The sequence below is a fragment of the Astyanax mexicanus genome, chromosome 2, assembly GCF_023375975.1.
Source record: "Astyanax mexicanus isolate ESR-SI-001 chromosome 2, AstMex3_surface, whole genome shotgun sequence".
In the NCBI taxonomy this organism is placed as follows: Eukaryota; Metazoa; Chordata; class Actinopteri; order Characiformes; family Acestrorhamphidae; genus Astyanax; species Astyanax mexicanus.
Window position 1 is genome coordinate 1,324,971 of NC_064409.1, and position 25,311 is coordinate 1,350,281.

Here is a 25,311-nt window from a genome sequence, read left to right on the forward strand (position 1 = left end):
GTGCAAACCAAAACACATGTACTAATTTTCTTAATTAATTAATCATGGGTGTGGTTAATTAATTTTGGGCGTATCGTGAAATAATAAACCAATAAACCAGTGTCTCTTGCTCATCATTCTCTTTAAGAGTAGATCAGGTGAGCTCTGACTTTGGTGGATTGCTATTGTAACGGTGCAGCTACCTGGACGTGTTCAACAAACTCTTCTCAGCAGAAAGCAAAGGTTGTTTTCTAATGTTTATTTTTTGTTTCTTCAAGTACAAAAATTCATCCTGCATCTCAGAGCAAAGTGACCATCGCTGTTTCTTAGCAACTGCTGGTCAGAACAGTGATGTACACATACTACTTTATAAACAAATATATTTTTCATCTGAAAAAATCACAAATATTAGTTTTATCAGAACTGCTGCATTTATTGTGTTTGCAATGTGCCAAAACAGGCTTTAACCCTTTCAGACGGTTTGTTCTCTAATGTCTTGTGTACTCTTTCACTTCACACAAACTCAGACCTAATATTCATCAGAACAGACATTAAAGTTGTGGTCGCACTGAAAACACACCTTAAATTATGAGTGTAATTACTCACTAAAATAGACTTTCTGATGCTCACCTTGTATCGAGGAGCGAGTCTCATGAGCTCTTTTAAAGGAACATCAGTACCAACCACACCCAGGAGAATACCATGAGACAGCTAGAGACAGACAGAGAGACAGACAGTTTTCAGTATATTACAGTAGTTTAAACCGTTAATAAATGCAATATCAAATAAATTCACTATGGCTTTATTCATTTATTCATTCATTGCTCTGAACACACTTCAGGGTAATGGATAATTTTAGTGATTTTAGGGATGATTTTGGGGGTGACATGGGGATAATTTTGGGGCTGATATTGGGGGTGATATAGAGTTGATTTTGGGGGTGATTTTGGGGTTGATTTTGGGGGTGATGTGGGGATAATTTTGGGGCTGATATTGGGGGTGATATAGAGTTGATTTTGGGGTGATGTTGGTGATTTTGGGGGTGATATGGAGTTGATTTTGGGGGTGAGTTTAATTGTGATTTGGGGGTGAGTTTAGAGCTGATTTGGGGGTGAGTTTAAGGCTGATTTGGGGGTGAGTTTAAGGCTGATTTGGGGGTGAGTTTAAGGCTTATTTGGGGGTGAGTTTAAGGCTGATTTGGGGGTGAGTTTAAGGCTGATTTGGGGGTGAGTTTAAGGCTGATTTGGGGGTGAGTTTAAGGCTGATTTGGGGGTGAGTTTAAGGCTTATTTGGGGGTGAGTTTAAGGCTGATTTGGGGGTGAGTTTAAGGCTGATTTGGGGGTGAGTTTAGGGGTAATTCTGCGTTTTTTACTCACAGTTTCCTCTTTCTTGCTGAACACAGGCATGGCCACTGAGGTCATCAACAGCAAACTCTGAGCCTGAGTATTAAACAACTGAAACACACGAGAACAGAGTCAGACAGACAGAGAGACAGACAGACAGAGAGATGGATATATATACAAACTGAATGAAAAACAGATAGATAGATAGATAGATAGATAGATAGATAGATAGATAGATAGATAGATAGATAGATAGATAGATAGATAGATAGATAGATAGACAAACAGACAGAGAGACACAAATATACAGACAGACAGATAGACATAGAGATGGATATATAAACACAGAGAGATGGATAGATAGACAGACAGACGGATGGATGGATGGATGGATGTATGGACAGATAGATAGACAGATTCTAAACAATTCATAAACTAGAGTCAATTCTATAGTTTCTAAATGTTAAGAAAATTAGAAATAAAAACTCATTTCTTATTTAGGACTTTTTTTCAGCTCTGCTGCTGTAAATTAATATTTAATTTTAGTCGTGTTTTTCAGCCTGGAATCTGAACCTCTAACAAATATGGGAATCATTTTTATTTGATCTGAATAAGCAGAGATTCTGCAGAGTTTCCTTCATCCCTGATCAAATAAATCACCGTCTCTCAGAGGAAGCCCAGAAACCCAAACTGAGCCGCTCTGATTTTGGACGCATTATAAGGAGAAACAGCTCCCGGACTAAAATAAGTGATTCTGTTTGGAACAGCTGAAGGTAAAAAGGGAAGAGGATGACAGGCAGGGAGATGAGAGAACATAAACGGAGGAGTGATGAATGAGCTATGAATAAACCTGAGGATACAAACCGAAGAGAGGATATTCTGTAGAAACATTACTAGAAATATATATATATATATATTTTAACTAAAAATGAGCATAAAAATCTGATTATTGTGCTCAATCCAAAAATCACTTAAAAAGGCTTTAATCACTCATTCTGCGATTGCTTATTTTAATAAATCTTATCAAGAATAATTGGCTTACCCCATTTGTTTTAAAAATTATGAGTTTCTTTGATTTTGACCAAATTGAAAACCTCTGGAATATAATCAAGAGGAAGATGGATGATCACAAGCCATCAAACCACCAAACTGAACTGCTTGAATTTTTACACCAGGAGTAAAGCAGCATAAAGTTATCCAAAAGCAGTGTGTAAGACTGGTGGAGGAGAACATGATACCAAGATGCATGAAATTAAACTGTGATTAAAAACCAGGATTATTCCACCAAAAATTGATTATTTCTGAACTCTTAAAACTTTATGAATATGAACTTGTTTTCTTTGCATTATTTGAGGTCTGAAAGTTCTGCATCTTTTTTGTTATTTCAGTCATTTCTCATTTTCTGTAAATAAATGCTCTAAATGAGAATATTTTTATTTGGAATTTGGGAGAAATGTTGTCTGTAGTTTATAGAATAAAACAACAATGTTCATTTTACTCAAATATAAACCTATAAATAGCAAAATCAGAGAAACGGATTCAGAAACTGAAGTGAACTCTCTTCATTTTTTCTAAAGCTGTATATTTTGTCTAGTTTGTCTGAACGGATTTTTGTGCAGCAGGTCTGTCTGTATGTGTCAGTACAGCGATTGTCATTCGATTAGGCATCGTACACTCTGACCCACACCTAATCAATCTCCTTAATAAAGATCCTCAGAGATCAATGAGCAGATCAATCACATTTAGCAGCAGTTCACTCAATGGATTTTGGCTTGGACACAGTTTCTAATAAAGAGCTTTAAAACTTCTATTTATTACTCTGTAGGTAGAAGTATAGATACACTGCAAAAAATCCTTTATATATATGCAAATTAAGATGTTAGATGTTGAGCAAGCAATTGCAAAGTGTCAAAATGAATGAAGTAACACCTAAATCAAGCAAATATAACTGTTTTTCTAACACTTACACAATGCTTAGTAAGACAAAAACTAAGCAAAAAAATTAAAGATTTATAAAAATAAGATTTATTGCCTTAAAATGTAATAATTTTACTTTCCTAAGATTTAGTTTTTTGCAGTGTAGTAGGATTTAATAACCTCAAGTATCAACTCAAAAAGCTTTTTAGCTTTTTACTCTTTAAGTAAATGTGTAAAAGTACTGGTTTTAAAACTACTTTTAAAGTATAAAAGTAAAAGTAATGTAAGGAGAAAAAATTAATCCATTAAGAACAAAAGCTTAGACCACGCCCACAGAGTCCTATAGTGCACTATAGGCAACTTCTGAATGCAATTAATTGGTTGCACTCAGAGAAAAGGGGGCTAGATACTTTTGCACACCACACTTTTTCAACACAGTTTTTTTATTTGTTAAAAAATGTTTTGAATCCTGAAATAATTTTCTTGACTGTATACCACTTTGTGTTGGTATTCTCATTAAATTTACACAATTAAATATAAATATTTATTTTTGTGGTTGTGACAAAATATGGAAAAGTTGAAGGGGGTATGAATACTTTTGCAAGCAACTGTAAGTCTGCTTTGTTCTTGCTGGAGTGTGCAGGTGTGATGGATCACAGTATAAACCAATAGGGAGTGGGAATGGTATATGTTTGTACTTATAGGGGGTTTTATTGAACGATGAGAAGCCGTAATGAAAACCAGCTGAAATAAAACAGGAGTAACGAGGCTATTTTTAGTCAAATGTAAGGAGGAGAAAATTCAGATAATTGTGGTAAAATGACCTACAGAGGGAAATAAAGTTATTAAAGGTGTCTGAATGACCTGTTCGAGCTGTAGGACAACTATATAACAACAAATATAACCGGACAGTCTGACACCGTGCATTCTGACACATTACAGTAAGTGAAACAGAAAGCACTGAGGTCAGAGGTCATATATCTTTATTTTAGCTCCTGCCCTCTAAACTGTTCGGGTCAGAAAAAACTGTGTTCGTATCCGGAACACAGAAATCTGCTGCGTCCAGCAAACAGTCCATCATCTGCTTAATCACGCTGCATCACTGCAGAGACAGGAAAGGGCACCAAGCACCTGCAGTACACTCAAATCTGCTCACCAGCAGCACTGCTGATGATAAAACAATGCAACATCATCAGAAATTACAATAAAAACTTGATTATAAAGCTGTTTTTATTAGAAATACAACCAGAGCATGAATTAGTGGGGAATTAGGGAGGTTTGACTTAATGAATTGGTAAAAACAATAGTTTAAGGAAGCTGTAGTTTAAATACTTATATTTATATTTAAAAAATATATATACTTCTGAATCAGTTTCTCTGATTTTGCTATTTATAGGTTTATGTTTGAGTAAAATGAACATTGTTGTTTTATTCTATAAACTACAGACAACATTTCTCCCAAATTACAAATAAAAATATTCTCATTTAGAGCATTTATTTACAGAAATTACAGATGCAGAGCTTTCAGACCTCAAATAATGCAAATACCTGCACTTTCTTAATAATAAATACACTTTACTACCTTCAGTAAATCACTCACATTGTTCTAATGTACCATTCCACCTTAAATGCTGCTAATTTACCATTCCACCTTAAATGCTACTAATTTACCATTACACTTTAAATACAACTAACTTACCATTCCACCTTAAATGCTGCTAATTTACCATTCCACCTTAAATGCTACTAATTTACCATTACACTTTAAATACAACTAACTTACCATTCCACCTTAAATGCTGCTAATTTATCATTCCATCAAACAATTCTGCTAATCTACCATTCCACCTTAAATCCTACTAATCTACCATTCCACCTTAAACGCTACAAATTTTTCATCCCACCTTAAATGCTTCTAATTTATTATTCCACCATTAACGCTCCTAATTTAACATTCCTCCTTAAATACTGCTAACTCACCATTCCACCTTAAATGAGCTTTAAACTTAACATCTTCAGCTTTTAAGGTGGACCAAATTGTTCAAACCAGAATTAAGTTTTATGTGGACTAGTTGACATATAGGCGCCCTTTTTAAGGTGGAAAGTAAACGTATTTTAAGGTGGAAGGGAAATGTGTTTTAAGGTGGAAGGGAAATGTGCTTTAGGGTGGAAGAGAAATGTGTTTTAAGGTGGAAAGGAAATGTGTTTTAAGGTGGAATAAACTAACCAACTAAATAAACTAAAGGATTCACACTCTGGTAGCATTATTAGTGATGAACTACTTGCTTATATTATTATCTCTACAGTAAACTTAAATAGTCATGCAATGATCAATATATAAAAAACATTTATTTTGTAAAATATGAAATTATTTATTTTCAGGGCAAGAAAACTGAGAAAAGATTTAGATTTTTAGGTGCCCTAAGCCTTTAATGTAAAATATACAGTTTTAGATTGTATATGGTAGCACCCAATATCATTGTATGTGTTTTTGCAGGATTGATCATCAGTATAATTTGTTGATTTTGCTGTATAATATATTGTTTATGATCCTGATAATAAAGTGTTGCGTGTGGTATGAGCTACAGTAGCTGGTTTAATGTATTTATTGCACTGTAAAACACTGTAAGCATTGTGAGACTTCAGTTATCTAAAGCTCCTGCACTGTACAGGTTTCATTTATACCCTGAATAAAAATTTAATTATATAATTATCATTGTATAATTCGCACCCTGGATCAAAGAAACATGGAGCTCACAGGTACAGATCCAAACTACCGCTCTATTGCCAGTCCAAGAAATCATACCTGGCCTGGATTCCCCGAATATAAAACAGATAAAAGAACAAACCTTAAAATAAAAAGTTGGCAAAATAGTTTTTTTAAAGAAAAGCCAAAGAGGAAGTTCTCTCAGTATGAGCGAGAAGATCCCTTTAAAAAAATCTCCATCTGACATGAAGCTTCTACACCAATTTAAAATATTCCAAGAACTGTATGTCCACGCCAAGAACCAGAGTGTAGAGGAGAGCCAGAAATCAGAAAAGCACTATACAATACAGCAGACAGGACATATTTAAAAATAAAGTACTGTATTTTAATATATATATATACATAAAAACTTTTCTATAGCGGCATAAAACCAAAAAGCTCTGGATAAAAATAAGAAAGCACTTAAACTTATTATTTTCTTTCATTTTACCAAATTGAAAGCCTCTGGAATATAATCAAGAGGAAGATGGATGATCACAAACCATCAAACCACCAAACTGAACTGCTTGAATTTTTACACCAGGAGTAAAGCAGCATAAAGTTATCCAAAAGCAGTGTGTAAGACTGGTGGAGGAGGAGAACATGATGCCAAGACGCATGCAAATAAAATAGGGCCCTAAATGTGTAACTGTCTTGACTCATTAACAAATAAAAGTCCCTTAAAATGCTAAAATAAATAGCAATTAATAGGCCTAGCAAAGCAAATGCTGATGCCAATATCTGGTGCAGCTTAAACAATCTAATGCTAACTTTAAAAGAGCAAGTGTTAATGCAGTTATTTGATGCTCATATGCTTCTAGAATGGCTAAAAAGGCTAAAAGCTAAAACTCAGCCAACCAGAGTGAATGCGGATTTATTATTAAAACAGGTGAGGTTATCTATTTTGTTGTATTGAAAAAATAAAAAATAAATCCAAATCAAAACAACTAAAAGCTGAAATAATTCAGTACAACTACAGTGAACCTCCAAGCTATAAAGATCAAGTATTATTAATTATAAATACATTAATTTTAAGTATAATTAGGATGACATTGCTTTATTCAGGATTCATACACATACAATAAATTTCAATCATTTTTTCAAGACTTTTCCAGGCCTTCGAGGCAAATTTTTTATTGACTATACAACTTTTAAAACATGCATACATGGACAATAAAACCAAAAATCTACTAAAACTATAATTAAAATAGATTATAGTAGGTCTAAAATGAATCTGATAAAATGTTAGCACACAATATTTAAGCTCCATTGGGTAGGATTAAATTACTGAATTTCCGATTTTCCAAATTTCCATGATTATCTGAGTATTTTTATTTTCACAAAACTTATCCAGGCCTGGAAATTGCTATTTTCAAATTCCATTACTTTTCCAGGTTTTTCATGACCGTATGAACCCACAATAAAACATAATTTATTATTATTAATCTAACTTACCACATGCCTAAACCTCATTACATGTGTTTTACTACATTACTAATGTAATCTATATCACTAATTTATCACTAATCACTATTATCTACACTACCTGAGTTATATCTTTACCTCAGCAGTGTTGGGCAACTGTCAGGATGAAAGACAGTGAGAGCAAGATGAACATGAAGATGCAATGAATTGATAGAGTATGACAGACAGCATAAAAACATTTTTTTTTTATTTCATAAAAAAATAAGCAAAGATGAGGAAATATTAAAAACTCACCACACTGTCCATGTAAGCCTCAGTCCAGATGATGTCATGGTCATGGTTGATGACCATTGGTCGACTGAGAACATGCAGATATTCCATAACATTCTCCTGCACGTCTGCCAGAGTGGAGATGTGTGTGTAGTAACCTAATGATTAAAAAACAAACATTAATAAATAAACCCAAGCAAAAAAAAAATAATAAATAGAACATTTAGTTTTTTCCAGTCTGCTTGTTTTCCCTGCCATGTGTTCTTCAGCACATTGCTCTGTTTTTTGTTTCTGTCTTATCTCCTCCCTGGTCATCAGTGTTTCCACCTGTCTCATCTGTTACTCCGCCCCCTTGTTACCCTCCCCAGGTGTTTCTTAACCTTCATTGTATGTATTATAAATATAATATAATATTATAAATATATTATTTATATTATATATATATATTATTTATTTATTATTACTTTTTTTATATTCTAATGTTTTATATTTTGATTCTTGTTTGTTCTCGTTCTTAGTTTATTATTATCCATTTTTTCTTTTATATTTTATATATTTTTTTACTTTTTATGTTTCAATTTGTTTTTATGGTCTTTTCGAATTTTCTATTTTACATATATATTTTCTTCATATATATATTAAATGTCGATTTAAAATTAGTATTGCTTTTATTTATTATTTATTTTTACTATTATATTCCATTTTATTTCTAATTTCTTATTAAATGTTATGTTTTCAATCCCTTTGATGATGAAAAAACTCAGCAACATTGTAAATGAGGGTCAACGTCAATGTTTCCCGAGATTGGTTGATTGATTGATTGATTGATTGTATATATAGCCCCTTTGTTTTACTCTTCCCTTGTCTGGTCTTGTCTCGGTTATTGATTGACTGATTTGAAGTACACAGAAAATTATGTACAAATGACTAAAATAAAAGTTATTTTTAAGTTTTTTAAAGGTAAAGACAAAAAAGAAGAGAGCAGGATAACAGCAGATCACAGTAGTGCTGCATTTGAACATTAAAAACATAAATTATTTTACATTAAAAGAGAATTAACTGATGAACTAGTTTACCTTTATTATTACAGGCAATCCATTTCACATTTTCAGCAAACGTCAGCTCTCGACCAATCAGATACGTGAACACGCGCACCTGAGGGAGATAAAATGAGTAATTTAATTCATTAAAAAAAAGAAAAAATAAATAATAACAACAGTAAGACAAGTTACTACTATTATTACTACCAAATTAGACAATAATAAAAATAAGAATAATAAGAAGAAGAATATGCAGACAATAATTTTAATAACAGGAATGCCAAATACAATGCAAAATATATTTATTAAATCCAAAAGAGTAAAATATATTTATGTGATACTGGACTAATGTAATAAAATACATAGCATTTTGCTGCTTTTTGCTAGCAAATAAATGAATTAATTTACAATAAACATAGAATTATGTAGAAACTCATGTAAATTTCAATATATGTTCATTGTTAGTAACAAGCTAATATATCACTTATATTATACTGCTTATAGTTTATGTTTGAGGATTATTTACCCTGCGATCCGGCCAATTAAACTCCTCAAAAACCTGCTGAAAATCCTCCATCGCTCCATCAGTAATCAGCATTATAGCCTGATTACAGAGACTGCCCTTACCCGTCGTAACAGCCTGTACCAAACACACATAAAAATACAAATACAGACAATATACTGTATACTGTACCAGTCAAATGTTTAAACACATCTTAAATTCTGTATTTTTTCAATATTAAAAGTTTTATTGTATTGTAAATTAATACTAAACCCATTCAAACTATGAAGAAAAACATCTGGAATTATTTTGAAAAAAAAAAAAAGTGTTAAACAAACCAGAATATATTTTATATATTATATATTCTTCAGTCAGTTTTATGAGGTAGAGTCTCCTGGGATTCAAGCTTTCAGTTAACAGCTGTGCTGAACTCATCAAGAGTTAATTACTTGAATTTCTTGTCTCTTAATAAAGTGTTTGAGAGCATCAGTTAAAGTAAAGTAGTGAAGAGGTAGAGTTACAGGTATACAGTGAATAATAGAGAATATTTGAGTAATGTTCGAATCCAGATTATGAGAAGAAACAACTACTCAACTAAATAAAGAAAAAATTACTTTAATAAAAAACGGTCAGTCAACTTTAAAAGTATTCTTAAAGGAGAACTCTGGTGTAAAATGGACTTTTAGTGTAGTAAAACGTGATAAAAAGTTCTTATCTTTGATGAATAGCTCACCTCCTGCAGCTTTCAGAGATCCAGAAATTTTAACAGTTTGTCCAAACAGGCTTTTTTTCCCCCTGAAGATAAATCACTTTTTACACCGTTATCCAGCTCAAAGTAGCTCCACACCTCCTTACTAGAATCCGGAGAGCTCTGATATTTAAAACCAGGCATTAATAACTTAAAAAGTGCTTAAAAAGAAGCTTATTAAAAAAAAACACTGTTTACATCCCATAATGCTACTAGCTTCAGCTCCGAGCACTGCCATCACTGTACTGATAATAACATAGACATATATATATATATATATATATATATATATATATATATACATACATAGACTCCTCATAGCAAAGCAGCCGGTGCCAGGAGGCAGGCTATGAGAAGTCTATGTATATATATGTCTATGTCATTATCAGTACAGTGATGGCGGCACTCGGAGCTGAAGCTAGTAGCATTATGGGATGTAAACAGTCGTTTTTAATAAGCTTCTTCTGCACTTTTTAAGTTATTAATGCCTCGTTTTAAATGTCAGGGCTCTCTGGATTTTAGTAAGGAGGTGTGGAGCTACTTTGAGCTGGATAACGGTGTAAAAAGTGATTTATCAGGGTAAATTGGATAAACTGTTAAAATTTCTGGATCTCTGATCGCTGTTGGAGAACGGAGGTGTGCTATTCATCAAAGATAAGAACTTTTTATCATGTTTTACTACAATAAAAGTACATTTTACAGTCACAGTTGAGTGCAGTCACCTCAAAGATAATCAGAAATATTAGAATGATGAAAACGGCACTCACCTCATTTAAAACACGGAAGGCCTCTTTCATGGCTTTCTTGACTTTTCCCTCTCCTTTCACATGAAGACCCTCCACTAAAACCTTGAAGTGCTGGAGAAAGATGGAGAGCATGGACTCAGAGGGCATTAAACACAACAGCTTTCACACCGTTTATCGTTTACACTAAAAAAATAAGAATACTAATAAGAATATTATAGATTTTTTTTATAGATTTTCATTCCGGCTTCTCATCGTTCAATAAAACCCCTATCCAGATAAATCTCTCCATCCAGATAGAGTGAGTCTGATTGTGATTGGATGTAGAGAAGTATAAACATATACCATTCTGACTCCCTATTGGTTTATACTGTGATCCATCACACCCATGGGCGTGGTAGTGGGGGGAAAAGTGGACCTGACTACCCAGGGCCCGAGTAGGGAGAGGGGCCCATGAAAATCCTGATTTTTTTTTCACTCACTTTCCTTTGTTTACTGGCATGGATAGGGGCCCATTAACATAGAGGGTGTACAGGGCCCAGAATTTGCTGCTACGCCCCTGATCACACCTGCACACCCCCCCACCCCCTCCAGCAAGAACATAGCAGACGTATGTAGCCTAGTATGAAGATGATCCGTGCAGAGACTCCAGTCCAACTAAACTTCTATTAACCCTTGTGTTTTCATTTTTCATCAAATGATACTAAAAAAATATTTTTTCTAACTCAAACTCATTGCCATTGGCTCATTTTTGTGGAAAACATATATCAAAACACATTTTTGATAAACACACACTGTACACCCCCCCCCCCCCTACACATTTATATTACATACAGTATGTTTGGCCAAGAGCTAATAAACATTGCTTCATTTGTAAATTTGAAACTAAACAAATTATCTACTCATATCTTGAGTTTAATTCATTTTCTTTTACATTTTATTAAAAACTAATAAAAAAAGAGTAGCACTTTTTAAAAGAAATGTAACATAAGAAAGGTAAAGGGCAAATATTAACCATGTAAGCTGTTTATATTGCTTGTAATTTAGGTGAAGCGAGCATGTGTAAAGCATTTTAATGTAGAATTGCTTAATTTTGCTGAATTAAATACAAGTAACAAAGTAAACGAGGAACAAAAATATGAACACCACACAAGGGTTAATACTGTTAATACTGTTAATATTAATTTCTGAACTCTTTATGAATTTGAACTTTTTTTCTTTGCATTATTTGAGGTCTGAAAGCCATTTCTCATTTTCTCCAAAAGCACACCATGATGTACTGGTTGGGTTAGAGGCATAGGAAATAAATAATCCTCTTTATTCCTGGATTAGGAATTTTGCACCACTACATTTGCACCATCTAGTGGCAAAAGTGAACAGGCACTGCTAAAACAAATGTAGAAATGTGTTCTCCTGGATAAAAAAAAGGACCTATGTACATTTTAACACCCAACATAAACCTTTAAATCAGGCCTCATACAGTAAGGAGTATTGCACTTTACTGTAAGACTGGTGGAGGAGAACATGCTGTGATTAAAACCAGGATTATTCCACCAAATATTGTGATTATAGATTGTGAAGTGATGAGGGGAAAAAGTGCCATCTACACACCCAGAGAGAGCAAGGCCAATTGTGCTCTCTCGGGGCTCCGGCAGCTGATGGCCGCAAGCTGCATGACCGGGATTTGAACCCGATAGAGATTGACGTGATGGAGCAGCGTAAATGCAGTGTTAGGATAAAAAACGTAAATCTGGCAACCAGTAAAACTGAAAATTACCTCCCGATTGTCCAGATCGGCCTGCACCAGGGTACCTTTAAAACACGGCTCCACGTACTGAACATAATCACTGTACTGAGAGTTTAAGAAAGAAAAAGAGAGAGAGAAAGAGAGACATAACATTAATTACAATAGTTATTTAATTGCATTGTGATAAGGCATATATGCAAAGTACAAAATTTACAATATACTTCAAGTGTATTAAAAATTATGTTTGAAAAACACATACTTAAATCTACTGAAGTTTGCAAAAGTTATAAAAAAACATTTAAAAGCAAAATCTAATGCTTTTATGTTGTATTTAAATATATCTTAACTACAAGTAAAATAGTTGTTTGAAATTAGTACATTTAGTATGTATTTAGGTATGTATTAATTTTAATGGTAAAAGTATGTACATGTTCCATGTTAAGTATACTTTTAAAAAATACACTTAAATGCACCTTTCTTTTACAAGGCTCTATCTATCCATCCTCTTGTGAAAAAAAACGTATATTTAAGAGTATATTTAAATTAGGCAAATAATACTAAAAGAACATTTCCAATTTAATATAGTTAAATCTACTTCGGAGGAGTTATACGAAAAAAAAAAAACACTCAAAAGCAAAAACAAGCAAATGGTTTTGTGTTGTATTTAAATATATTTTGATTACAATTGAAAATCTATCTATCTATCTATCTATCTATCTATCTATCTATCTATCTATCTATCTATCTATCTATCTATCTAAACTTCTGTGAAAAGTAAGTACATTTAAGAGTATATTTAAATTAGGTAAAGAATACTAAAAGTACATTTACAATTTAATATACTTTTTAAAAATGCACATTAAATATACTTTCTCTGTATTTCCATAAAATGTATTTTTAAGCACTATGCTTTAAATTAAATGTTGTGTTGATAGAAAATATGTCTTGGCATTAAATTTACAATATACTTCAAGTGTGTTAAAAAAATTATGTTTAAAAACACACTTAAATCTACTTCCGTTTGATTACAATTAAAATATACTTAAGTTGCCAAAAGTTGTTCCAAAGTAGAACATTTAATATGTATTTAAGCATGCATTAATTTTAAAGTTAATGTTTTAATCTATCTATCTATCTATCTATCTATCTATCTATCTATCTATCTATCTATCTATCTATCTATCTATCTATCTATCTATCTATCTATCTATCTATCTATCTATCTATCTATCTGTATGCATGTCTGTCTGTCTGTCTGTCTGTCTGTCTGTCCCTTTATCTAAACTAAGGAAAAGATCAGCTCTAATGCTGAGTACTCACAGCCATGACATTTACGAAGTCGTTTTCTCCCAGTGTGTCCAGAATAGTGTTGATGGTGAGTTTAGCTATAGTGAGTCTGAGACCCTTCATGCTGCCGCTGGTGTCCACCACTATAATGATGTCTTTAGGGGACGTAGCTGCCTGGATATACCTGAGGAAACAACATGTGGAGATTAAAATAACTGGTAACGAGTTTTTTCTCTGAGGAGGAATTTAGTTCCACTCTTCTGTACAGAATTATTTTAATTCAGACACAAAGCCATTCAGAGGTGGACCTGTTGGTGTGCTCCGGGTCATTGTCTTATTGCAGAACCCAAGTATGCCTGAGCTTAAGGTTAGCAGCAGTGATGGCATTATTGGGATAAGTGGCAGAAGCAGTGGCATTAGTGGGAGCAGTAGCAGTGGCAGCAACAGTGGCATTAGTGGGAGCAGTAACAGCAGTGGCAGCAGCAGTGGCATTAGCGGGAGCAGCAGCAGTGGCATAAGCAGGAGCAGTGGCATTACCGAGAGAAGTGGCAGTAGCAGTGGCATTAGTGGGAGCAGTAGCAGAAGCAGTGGCAGTAGCAGAAGCAGTAGCATTAGTGAGAGCAGTAGTAGCAGCAGTGGCATTAGTGGGAGGAGTGGCAGCAGCAGTGACATAAGCAGGAGCAGTGGCATTACCGAGAGAAGTGGCAGTAGCAGTGGCATTAGTGGGAGCAGTAGCAGAAGCAGTGGCAGTAGCAGAAGCAGTAGCATTAGTGAGAGCAGTAGTAGCAGCAGTGGCATTAGTGGGAGGAGTGGCAGCAGCAGTGACATAAGCAGGAGCAGTGGCATTAGCAGAAGCAGTAGTAGCAGTGGCATTAGTGAAAGCAATGGCAGCAGCAGTGGCATTAGTGGGAGCAGTGGGATTAGTGGCAGCAGTAGCAACAGTGGCATTAGTGAAAGCAGTGGCAGCAGCAGTGGCATTAGTGGGAGCAGTAACAGCAGTGGCATAAGCGGGAGCAGTGGCAGAAGCAGTGGCAGTTGCAGAAGCAGTGGCATTAGTGGGAGCAGTGGCTGCAGCAGTGGCATTAGAGGGAGCAGTAGCAGCAGTGGCATTAGTGAGAGCAGTGGCAGCAGCTGTGTCATTAGCGGGAGCAGCAGTAGAAGCAGTGGCATTAGCAGGAGCAGTGGCAATAGCAGTAGTGGCAGCAGCGGGAGCAGCAGTAGCAGCAGCAGTGGCATTAGAGGGAGCAGTAGTAGCAGCAGCAGTGGCATTAGCGGGAGCAGTGACAGCTGCAGCAGTGGCATTAGCGGTATTGGCAGCAGCAGTGGCATTAGCAGTAGTGGCAGCAGCTGTGTCATTAGCGCGAGCAGTGGCAGCAGCAGTGGCATTAGCGAGAGCAGAAGTAGTAGCAGTGGCATTAGCTGGAGCAGTAGCATTAACATCAGCAGTAGCATTGGCATTAGCAGCAGTGGCAGGAGCAGTGGCAGCAGCAAACAGAATCACATTACACCCTTCAGTCTCAGACTCGCATCTTAGCATCATGTTCTCCTCCACCAGTCTTACACACTGCTTTTGGATAACTTTATGCTGCTTTACTCCTGGTGTAAAAATTCAAGCAGTTCAGTTTGGTGGTTTGATGGTTTGTGATCATCCATCTTCCTCTTGATTATATTCCAGAGGTTTTTAATTTGGTAAAATCAAAGAAACTCATCATTTTTAAATGCTCTCTTATTTTTTTACAGAGCTGTATATAAAAACCTTTGACAGATACTGTATGTCCTACATAATAATACTAAAAGTACGTATATACACATATACACATATACACATATATACACATCGACACAAGACAGTGAGTGAACTTACCAGTTGCGGTTTCTACCATCAAAGGTGACGACTCCGTTTTCATCTGGCGTCCATTTAATACCTGATTAACACAACAGAGGAGAAAATATATAAATATATAGTGAATGAGAACTTTAGAGATTTTATTTAGAGATTTCCAGCCTAAATACATTAAAATGCCTGCATACAATAGAGAATATGGCTGTTTATGACCACAAACTATTATTTACATACTGTATAAACTGCAATTTGCTGCAATTTAATGAACTTCACATTAACTTGTAAAGTTTGAAGCACATTGATTTAGTGAAAAATGTTGCATAGTGTGTAAAAATCATTTTAAACATTTGATATCTAACCAACTTCTTCTTCTTCTTCTTCTTCTTCTTCTTCTTCTTCTTCTTATTATTATTATTATTATTATTATTATTATTATTATTATTATTATTATTAATATTATTATTATTATTATTATTAATAGTTTTATATTATTGCTTTTTAACTTATTTTGATTTTTTTTTGTTATTAGTATTACTATTATTTTATTATTATTATTATTATTATTGCTTTTATTTTAATTGTTTTTAGTTTATTTATTTATTTGTATTTTTATTGTATTATGTAAAAGTTAGTTTTAGCAAATTTAACTCATTTTTGTTGTATTAATCTTATTTTCTTTTGATCTTAGTTTTTTTTTATCAATTAAACCATGCTTTATTATAATCATTAATTCTATTTTTTATATTTTATTCTGATTCCATTTTTGTTTTTTATCTATTTTTTTAGTATTTTATTTACTGTTATTACAAAATAATTAAATTTACCTATTATTTTCTCTGTCATGTCAATCCCTGTATTTGTAAATGCTCGACTACATTGAAAATAAGGGTTGCTCTAAATGTACATCTGGGTCAAAATAAAGGTTGATTGATTAATTGATTGATTGAAGACACATTTGTAAGGAACATATATTTTTGTTTGAGCAGCAGAACTGAGTATATGGATATTATGTGGAAATTAACAGGCTTTCCTATTATAAAAGATATTTATAACCAAGAAGCATCAATACAACAAAGAAATACCACAAATCTACTTTGTGTAAAAGCACATGATGTTTTGTGATGCAGCAGGGTCATTTTTACCAGGATAAAGCCTGAAGAATCCAGTGGAGCTGCCGAAGTACTGCCAGGTCAGCGTGGGGTCCTTCTCAAAATTACTCACAAACACGTCGTTCAGAGCCTCGGACATGTACACACCATTCAGAATATCCGGATCTGAGAGGAAAGAAAGAACAATGCAGATTAAAACACTTTTTAAAGCCTTTAAAATAAACACAGTGTATTTCAGATATATTGTCAGTCCTGTCACTGTCTGTCTGCCTGTCACGGACTCTAATTCTCCAGAATCTAACTCCATTTCCCAGGATACACCTGCAATCAACTCTTCAGACATGCTGGATCACGACTCATCGGCGATCCGCTTCACCCTCCAACTGATTGCACACACCTGGCTTGCTCATCATTCACTTTTAGAACCAGTTGAGCTCTTTCTCTGAGACTTTGGCGGATTGCTATTTTAACGGTGCAGCTACCTGGATCACATGACTCATCGACGATCCGGTTCGCCCTCCTACTGATTGCACACACCTGGACTCTGCATTATAAATTGCACTCATTTTCACTCACTCCTCTTCTGCCTTGCGTTTCTTTTGTGTTTTAACCATTTTCTTTAGCTTAGCCGTTTGTTAAGTAGCTTCTTTCTTATAAAGCATTCATAAAGCTATTTATTTTAACTGTAATATTGTTTTTATTCTGCAATAAAATGTGAAGCAGCCCGTGTGAGTGAGGTGTGTGTTTTACCTTTATTGTAGACGTTAGTGGGCACCTGGATGACGCTTTGTTGCGTGTTGACGGGAAGTTTGTTGAAATGCTCGTTTTCCTCCAGCTGAAATTCTCCACCCAACTCCACAAAGTTCCCGTCCTCATCCATAGTGTTTATTAACATGGAGTTATAATAATCAAACTGCAAAACAACAGAGTTATTATGATTTAGTCTGATCTGACTCATAGTAATGAGCATCACAACGTTCCCTAAACTCACCTCTAGTGTGGCGTTGAACTCGTGATAGAAATCAGCATCCTCTGCAGCCTCAGCCATTCTCTACAGAGACACACACACACACACACACACATATTATTTTGCCGTCTTTCATCATATGTAAGGAATTTGCATTCATGATCATTTAAGATTTAGATCCGGGGATCGTGTGTCCCTTACCTGTTTTCATGTCTTTAATATTAATTTACAATAAATAAAGAAATAAGAGATAAGTTAAGCTAAAGATAATATAAAATAAGATAGGATGCGATACGATACAATGCGATACGATGCGATGCGATAAAATAAGATGCGCTGCGATGCGATGCGATACGATGCGATACGTTGCGATACGATGCGATAAGATGCGATACGATGCGATACGATGCGATAAGATGCGATACGATGCGATACGATGCGATAAGATACGATAAGATAAGATAAGATAAGATATGATAAGATATGATAAGATAAAATAAGATTAGATGCGATAAGATACGATTTGATTCGATACGATAAGATAAGATAAGATAAGATATGATAAGATAAAATAAGATTAGATGCGATAAGATACGATTCGATACGATAAGATAAAATAAGATTAGATGCGATACGATGCGATGCGATGCGATAAGATAAGATAAGATAAGATACGATAAGATGTGATGCGATGCGATGCAATGCGATACGATAAGAAAAGATAAGACGGTGCGATACCACACCATACGATAAGATACGATACCATAAAATACAATAAGATAAAATTCGATAAGATAAGATATGATACAATACGAAAAGATACCATAAGAAACAATAAGATAAGATAAGAAAAGGTAAGATAAGATATTATGAGATTTGATGAGATACGATATTATACGATATGATAAAAAAAATATATAGTAGTTTATTATTCTATTATATAAATATATATATATATATATAAATATAAATATATATAAATATATAAATATAAGTATATTATATAAATGTTTCAGGTTGATTTTCTTACTTTGACGGATTTCATCTTCCTGCCAAGCATGTTCTCCATCTCCTCAGCGAAACTCCTCACCAGCTCCATACCATCCACCTCCTCCATCTTCACTATCGGCTCAATGTCCTTATATTTCTACAGGTAAATACACACACACACACACACACACACACACAACACACAAATACACACAGTAATTAACAAAACTGTCACACCTTAGCCTCTGTTCTCTTGTTTTGTATTCCTCCCCATGTGCTCCTTAAGCTCATGGCCCTGTTTTATTTTTGGTCTAGCCTTATAACCCCGCCCCCTCATTACTTTCCCTAGGTGTCTCTTGTCTGTAGCATGTGCTCGTTTGTTCTCTATTGTGCTTTTTGTGTTTGACCCTGTGTTTTTGTGTGAGTTTTATTCTCTGTATTTTGACCCTGTCCTAGTATATCCTGTCTTTTGTTTGTTTTCTCCTTGTTTGATACTCAGCTTTGTGTAAGTTATCTTTCTCAAAACTTAAGTTTTGTTCTTATTTGTTCTTATTTTGTTCTTATTGTGTTCTTTTTGTTAATACTTTGTTTTATAATATATGTTATATGTCTTTTTTTAATCTATTTTATATTAATCAGTTGAATTCAATCAGGCTGCCTGTAAAAGTTACAAATTCTCTGCATGACACATAAAAAAAATCTATTTTTTTGCTGCATAAAGAAGAACAATAGAGATTCATTGTTTTATTAATCCTAGAAGGAAAATCACAAGGTTGTCCAATCGGTGTTTTAAAATTCTCAGCGTACTTAATGTGTGACGTAATTGTGATAATTGTGACTGTCAGGGTTTTTACCGTCATGAAAAATGGAAAAGTCATGAAAATTTGGTCTACAAATCTTTTTGTTTCCGTTTATTAAGAAAGAAAATATATTTTGAGCTAAAAAATACATCAGCTCATCAGTTATTTCAGTAATTCAGCCCTAAACAATGTTGTAGGGTCATGAAAATTTGCTTTGAAGGCATGAAAAATCATGGAAATGTATTGATTGCAAAGTGTATGAACCCTGTACTGTGTATCCCCAGCTTTAGTTGCACAACTTCAGGAGAAGTAAAAACAATCAAAGGTGATGATGACGTTAAAACCAAGCAATTACTGCTCTGCTAATATTTTTTGTCCAGAAACAATAAATTGTCGAGTGATAAGAGATCCATCTGTTTCATTATCAACCAGCACACTGAGCAAACACCACTAACTCCTACTATACGCTTCTAACGTCACTCCACACATATTACACATTAATCACAAATCCACAATCTGTCATAAAAACATCAGATCCTACAGGCTCCAGCACCTGAACCTGTGATAAAAAAAACACAGATCGACGTCTGTTCTAAACTCAGAGTCACGTTACAGTCAGTTTAGTTCAGTTTAAAAGGATCTACAGCTCTGATTTTGCTATTTATAGGTTTATGTTTGAGTAAAATGAACATTGTTGTTTTATTCTATAAACTACAGACAACATTTCTCCCAAATTCCAAATAAAAATATTCTCATTTAGAGCATTTATTAACAGATAATGAGAAATGACTGAAATAACAAAAAAGATGCAGAACTTTCAGACCTCAGATAATGCAAAGAAAACAAGTTCATATTCATAAAGTTTTAAGAGTTCAGAAATAATCAATATTTGGTGGAATAACCCTGGTTGGTTTTTAATCACAGTTTTTTTCATGCATCTTGGCATCATGTTCTCCTCCACCAGTCTTACACACTGCTTTTGGATAACTTTATGCTGCTTTACTCCTGGTGCAAAAATTCAAGCAGTTCAGTTTGGTGGTTTGATGGTTTGTGATCATCCATCTTCCTCTTGATTATATTCCAGAGCTTTTTAATTTGATAAAATCAAAGAATTTTTTTTCCTCCCATCCCGGCGTCGGCTGCTGTCTCTGAGGAATGGCTCCTCTTTTCTCTGAATAAAATATTGTGGTGATTCTGAAATAAGCTGAGAGATTGTCCGGGGATAATCCACTTCCCAACACAAAGCATTAAGAGTAGCAGCTTTTATTCTGAGCTTTAGATCAGAGAGAGAGAGAGAGAGAGAGAGAGAAGGACAGAGGGAGGAGAGGAGAGACGCTGTGAGGACACACAGACCTACAGACCAAATAAAAGAAGAGAAAATCTCTTTTTATTCGACAGAATGACCTGAAAAGACACGCAACAGCTTTTGACGCACAACTAGTTCCTCATGGGGAATGTTATACATGTGTTCGTCTTATTTTAGTTATTTAATTCCCTTTTAAAAAGTAATCTTTAACACTAACTGCTGTATTATTCTTCAATATTTATCAATATATTAATAACCTTCCTTTACAACCAAGACATTTCTGTAATATTTTCTATAAATGGTCTATTAGTCTATAAGACTCTATTAACATACTCATAACACATTATAATACATTTATAAACTAATAAAAACATGTTCATAAATGTTTATAAAAAATGTATATGGTATATTCTGCCGAATCAGCGCCATTTCTGTCCCCAAGAAATTACGTTTATGAATGTGCCCCCAAAATAACTTTAAAATACACTTTATTATTAAACATAGTGTCTTGTACATTTACCTGATTTCAAAAGTAAAATATGAAATTAATAAAAAAAACATTAATAAAAACTACTTTAAACACTTAAAAAATACCCCACTCCCTAACTATAAACTTTACATTGAAATATAATATAATAAATATATTAAAATCCTTCAAATATGTTATTTTGTTTTTTGCATTGTTGTGTGACTCCAATTCCCATCTATGCTTTAAAAATATTTTTTTCCATAAAAAAATCCATAATATTTAAGTTAAAAAAACACATTACCCCTGAATCTGGAACATTCTAAACATTCTACAACAGGAAGTCACATCTACAACAGGAAGTGACATCAGCTGGTTGTCAACACTCAGTCCTGTTACCTAAACTAATTCTTAGATCTTATTTGTTTATTTTTAAAATACAAATTTTGGGGAAAATCACTAGAATGTTCTGCTCAGTGTCCTCATGCTCTTAGCATAGCCGCTGTTTAGCTATTTTTTATGTTTTTGCTAATTATATGCTAAAAACTATTTTTTTTTTACTTTTAGTCCTGTTACTCAAAACATAAAAAGTAACAGGAGTGAGTTCCAGTAACAGGAGTGAGTTCCAGTAACAGGAGTGAGTTCCAGTAACATGAGTGAGTTTCAGTAACAGGAGTGAGTTTCAGTAACAGGAGTGAGTTCCAGTAACAGGAGTGAGTTCCAGTAACAGGAGTGAGTTCCAGTAACAGGAGTGAGTTCCAGTAACATGAGTGAGTTTCAGTAACAGGAGTGAGTTTCAGTAACAGGAGTGAGTTCCAGTAACAGGAGTGAGTTTCAGTAACAGGAGTGAGTTTCAGTAACAGGAGTGAGTTCCAGTAACAGGAGTGAGTTTCAGTAACGAGTGATTTCCAGTAACAGGAATGAGTTTCAGTAACAGGAGTGAGTTTCAGTAACAGGAGTGAGTTCCAGTAACAGGAGTGAGTTTCAGTAACGAGTGATTTCCAGTAACAGGAGTGAGTTTCAGTAACAGGAGTGAGTTTCAGTAACAGGAGTGAGTTCCAGTAACAATAAATAGACTAAAACTAAAATTTACTGTATTAGATGTAATAAATGTAATAAAAATGTATTTTATGATCACTTAAAAATGATTCAAATGTACCTAAAAAACTATATATTCATTGGTAAGACTGTCTGTCTTGCAATATATTTAGTAAAGTAAGCATCTGTTTTCAGTTTATTCAGTAAATGTATTTTACTCATTTTTCTTTCAAATGTATTTAAAATATACTGCAATTCTAAAAGTATCTGAATGATTCTTCACTTGTTTTTGTTATATTTTTATTTTTTCTGTTTTGTATGAAATATTACTCAAAAAATGTTTATTTTAATGTTAAATCTACATAAAAATGAGCCAAATAATTCTAATAAAACAGTGTTTTACTACATTTCCACCCCCCACCCCCCCACCCCCTCCTCCACCTTCTCTCTCTCCAGGTTGACAGATGGAGTTTCAAGCTGGTAGGTTGTCATGTTTTCTTTAGTGCCCTAAAGAGATCCTCATATATTCAGCACAGCACATTATAATGAAGAGTGCTCTCATATATTCACTAATATAAAAACAATAAAACACATTTAATATACTTATTTATTACGTCTCTTATTGAAAACCCAGTAAATCACTATTTACACTCAGTATTGAGGCCTTTTGATGGCGAAAAATGCTTTCAAATGTAAATGGTATTGATTAGGCATAAATATATATTACAGAACATGAAACAAGTTTATTAAAATAAGATCTAGTAAATGCTTGTTCACTTACTTTTTGCAGCAGGAGAGATCCAGAATATCTTGATGATAAGATAGACAGCTGTTTCCCGAATGCATTGGCCCAAACCTGCACCCTAATAAACATAAAATCAACATAAAACTCAGATTTAAACATTAATATAATCACTAATCAGCTGAAAAATCACATAACTTACATTTAATAGCTATAAAAATTAATTATTAGCATAGAGAAGCATCATATGATCATAAAGTCACGTGTAAAGAGCGAAACAAGACAAAAAAACTTCAGTAAAGAAAAATCAAATCAAAAACAAACTATCTAAGAATCATCTCATTCCTAGAAAGCTTTTGGGAAATACTTCTTTTTGTAGTCCTTTTGTATAAGAAAAAACTAAAACACCACAACTTCTAGTGGCCCTATTTTAGTCCTCTATGAGCGAGCAATCAACAGTGCACCATACAGCTTAATTTAAGTGTGTCAGTGTGTCTTTGCTATCATAACCACGGGAAAAGTACACCTTGTGCATCTCAAAATGCAAAGTAAAAGGCATGTACTAATTCTCTTAATAATTAATCATGGGTGTGACTAGGTTTTGAGCGTAACATGAAATAATAAACCAATCAGAGTGTCTCTTGCTCATCATTCTCTTTAAGAGTAGATCAGGTGAGCTCTGTCTTTGGTGAATTGCTATTGTAACGGTGCAGCTACCTGGACGTGTTCAACAAACTCTTCTCAGCAGAGGAAACTGAGCTGCTGGTTGACGCTGTGAAGGAGCTCCAGCAGCTCATTTACGGGAACAGCAATGTTATTTTATTTACTATTCTGTTTATTGTTGATGTAAAAGTTGGGTTTGTGCTGCTGTGTGTTCATGTGTGTGTAATAAGTAGGGGTGTACGCTCGGCTCGGCACGGCGCCTGTGTTACCGAGATAGCGATGAACGTCTGACTGTTGGCGTCTGTCTAGGTTGTATTCAGTCAGTGGAGCTCCTGTGTTTTCTGTTACCAAGATAAACAAGATAAAACTCCAGAAATGTACCTGAACACACCTCATTTCCAGAACACCACGCCCATCAGTGTAGATATATTCAGAAGCTCTGCTGCTGTTTAAACCAGGCAGGAGGAAGGAGTGAAGATACACTGTTGGTGGGGTGTAAGATAGCAATGTGTGTGTGTGTGTACTGTATATGTGTGTCAGGATGGCAGGTCAGGTTACCAGGCTTACTCCCTCTGACTAAGAGAACATCTAAGGACATTAACCTTTCTGCACCTTCTGGAAGATACACTGAGCTCTGAACACCAGGACTGAAACAAAGCGTATATTAGCTGTGTTCTGCTTTCTCATATATAGTTGTATTATATGATATAATCATTAAAAATCTCTGGAATATAATCAAGAGGAAGATGGATGATCACAAACCATCAAACCACCAAACTGAACTGCTTGAATTTTTGCACCAGGAGTAAAGCAGCATAAAGTTATCCAAAAGCAGTGTGTAAGACTGGTGGAGGAGAACATGATGCCAAGATGCATGAAATTAAAACCGTGATTAAAAACCAGGATTATTCCACCAAATATTGATTTCTGAACTCTTAAAACTTTATGAATATGAACTTGTTTTCTTTGCATTATTTGAGGTCTGAAAGTTCTGCATCTTTTTTTGTTATTTCAGACATTTCTCATTTTCTGTAAATAAATGCTCTAAATGAGAATATTTTTATTTGTAATTTGGGAGAAATGTTGTCTGTAGTTTATAGAATAAAACAGCAATGTTCATTTTACTCAAACATAAACCTATAAATAGCAAAATCAGAGAAACTGATTCAGAAACTGAAGTGATCTCTTCATTTTTTCCCCAGAGCTGTATATACTAGTGCATCTCAAAAAAAAATATTTCAGTAATTCAGTTCAAAATGTGAAACTCATCTTATATAAATATATTGCACACAGAGTGATTTGTTTTAAGCATTAATGCGGGTTTCATTTTCCAGCAGGACTCTGCACACTGCCCACACTGCCAAAAGTAGCAATTGGTCTTTAATAATATTCTAATTTTCTGAGACAATGATTTTTGGGTTTTCATTGACTGTACTCCACAAACATCAACAATAAAATAAATCAACTCTTAAAATAGATCACTCTACATAATATTTGAGTTTCATATTTATTGTTCAAGATACTCTCTTTACTATTACGTGTCAAAATAACACTTTCTATGAACGGTATGTCTATTATACTTTATAAACTCATATTCATAACATTTATAAAGCATTATAAACACAGGTATACATATTCAT

General features: G+C 34.1%; 1 protein-coding gene across 1 annotated transcript in view; it reads right to left on the reverse strand.

The window, feature by feature from the left end:
• cacna2d4a (calcium channel, voltage-dependent, alpha 2/delta subunit 4a) overlaps window positions 1-25,311 on the reverse strand; it is a 150,282-nt gene that overhangs the window by 122,452 nt on the left and 2,519 nt on the right. Inside the window, exons 2-15 of the mRNA XM_049474986.1 lie at window positions 23,048-23,129; window positions 18,697-18,813; window positions 17,691-17,750; window positions 17,450-17,612; window positions 16,733-16,864; window positions 15,612-15,672; window positions 13,781-13,931; window positions 12,491-12,565; window positions 10,738-10,827; window positions 9,247-9,360; window positions 8,757-8,835; window positions 7,705-7,838; window positions 1,356-1,433; window positions 610-690 (exon numbers count right to left, since the gene is read on the reverse strand). Of these exons, the coding sequence (XP_049330943.1) occupies window positions 610-690; window positions 1,356-1,433; window positions 7,705-7,838; window positions 8,757-8,835; window positions 9,247-9,360; window positions 10,738-10,827; window positions 12,491-12,565; window positions 13,781-13,931; window positions 15,612-15,672; window positions 16,733-16,864; window positions 17,450-17,612; window positions 17,691-17,750; window positions 18,697-18,813; window positions 23,048-23,129 (1,417 nt within the window). The remainder of the gene's footprint in view (window positions 1-609; window positions 691-1,355; window positions 1,434-7,704; window positions 7,839-8,756; window positions 8,836-9,246; window positions 9,361-10,737; window positions 10,828-12,490; window positions 12,566-13,780; window positions 13,932-15,611; window positions 15,673-16,732; window positions 16,865-17,449; window positions 17,613-17,690; window positions 17,751-18,696; window positions 18,814-23,047; window positions 23,130-25,311) is intronic.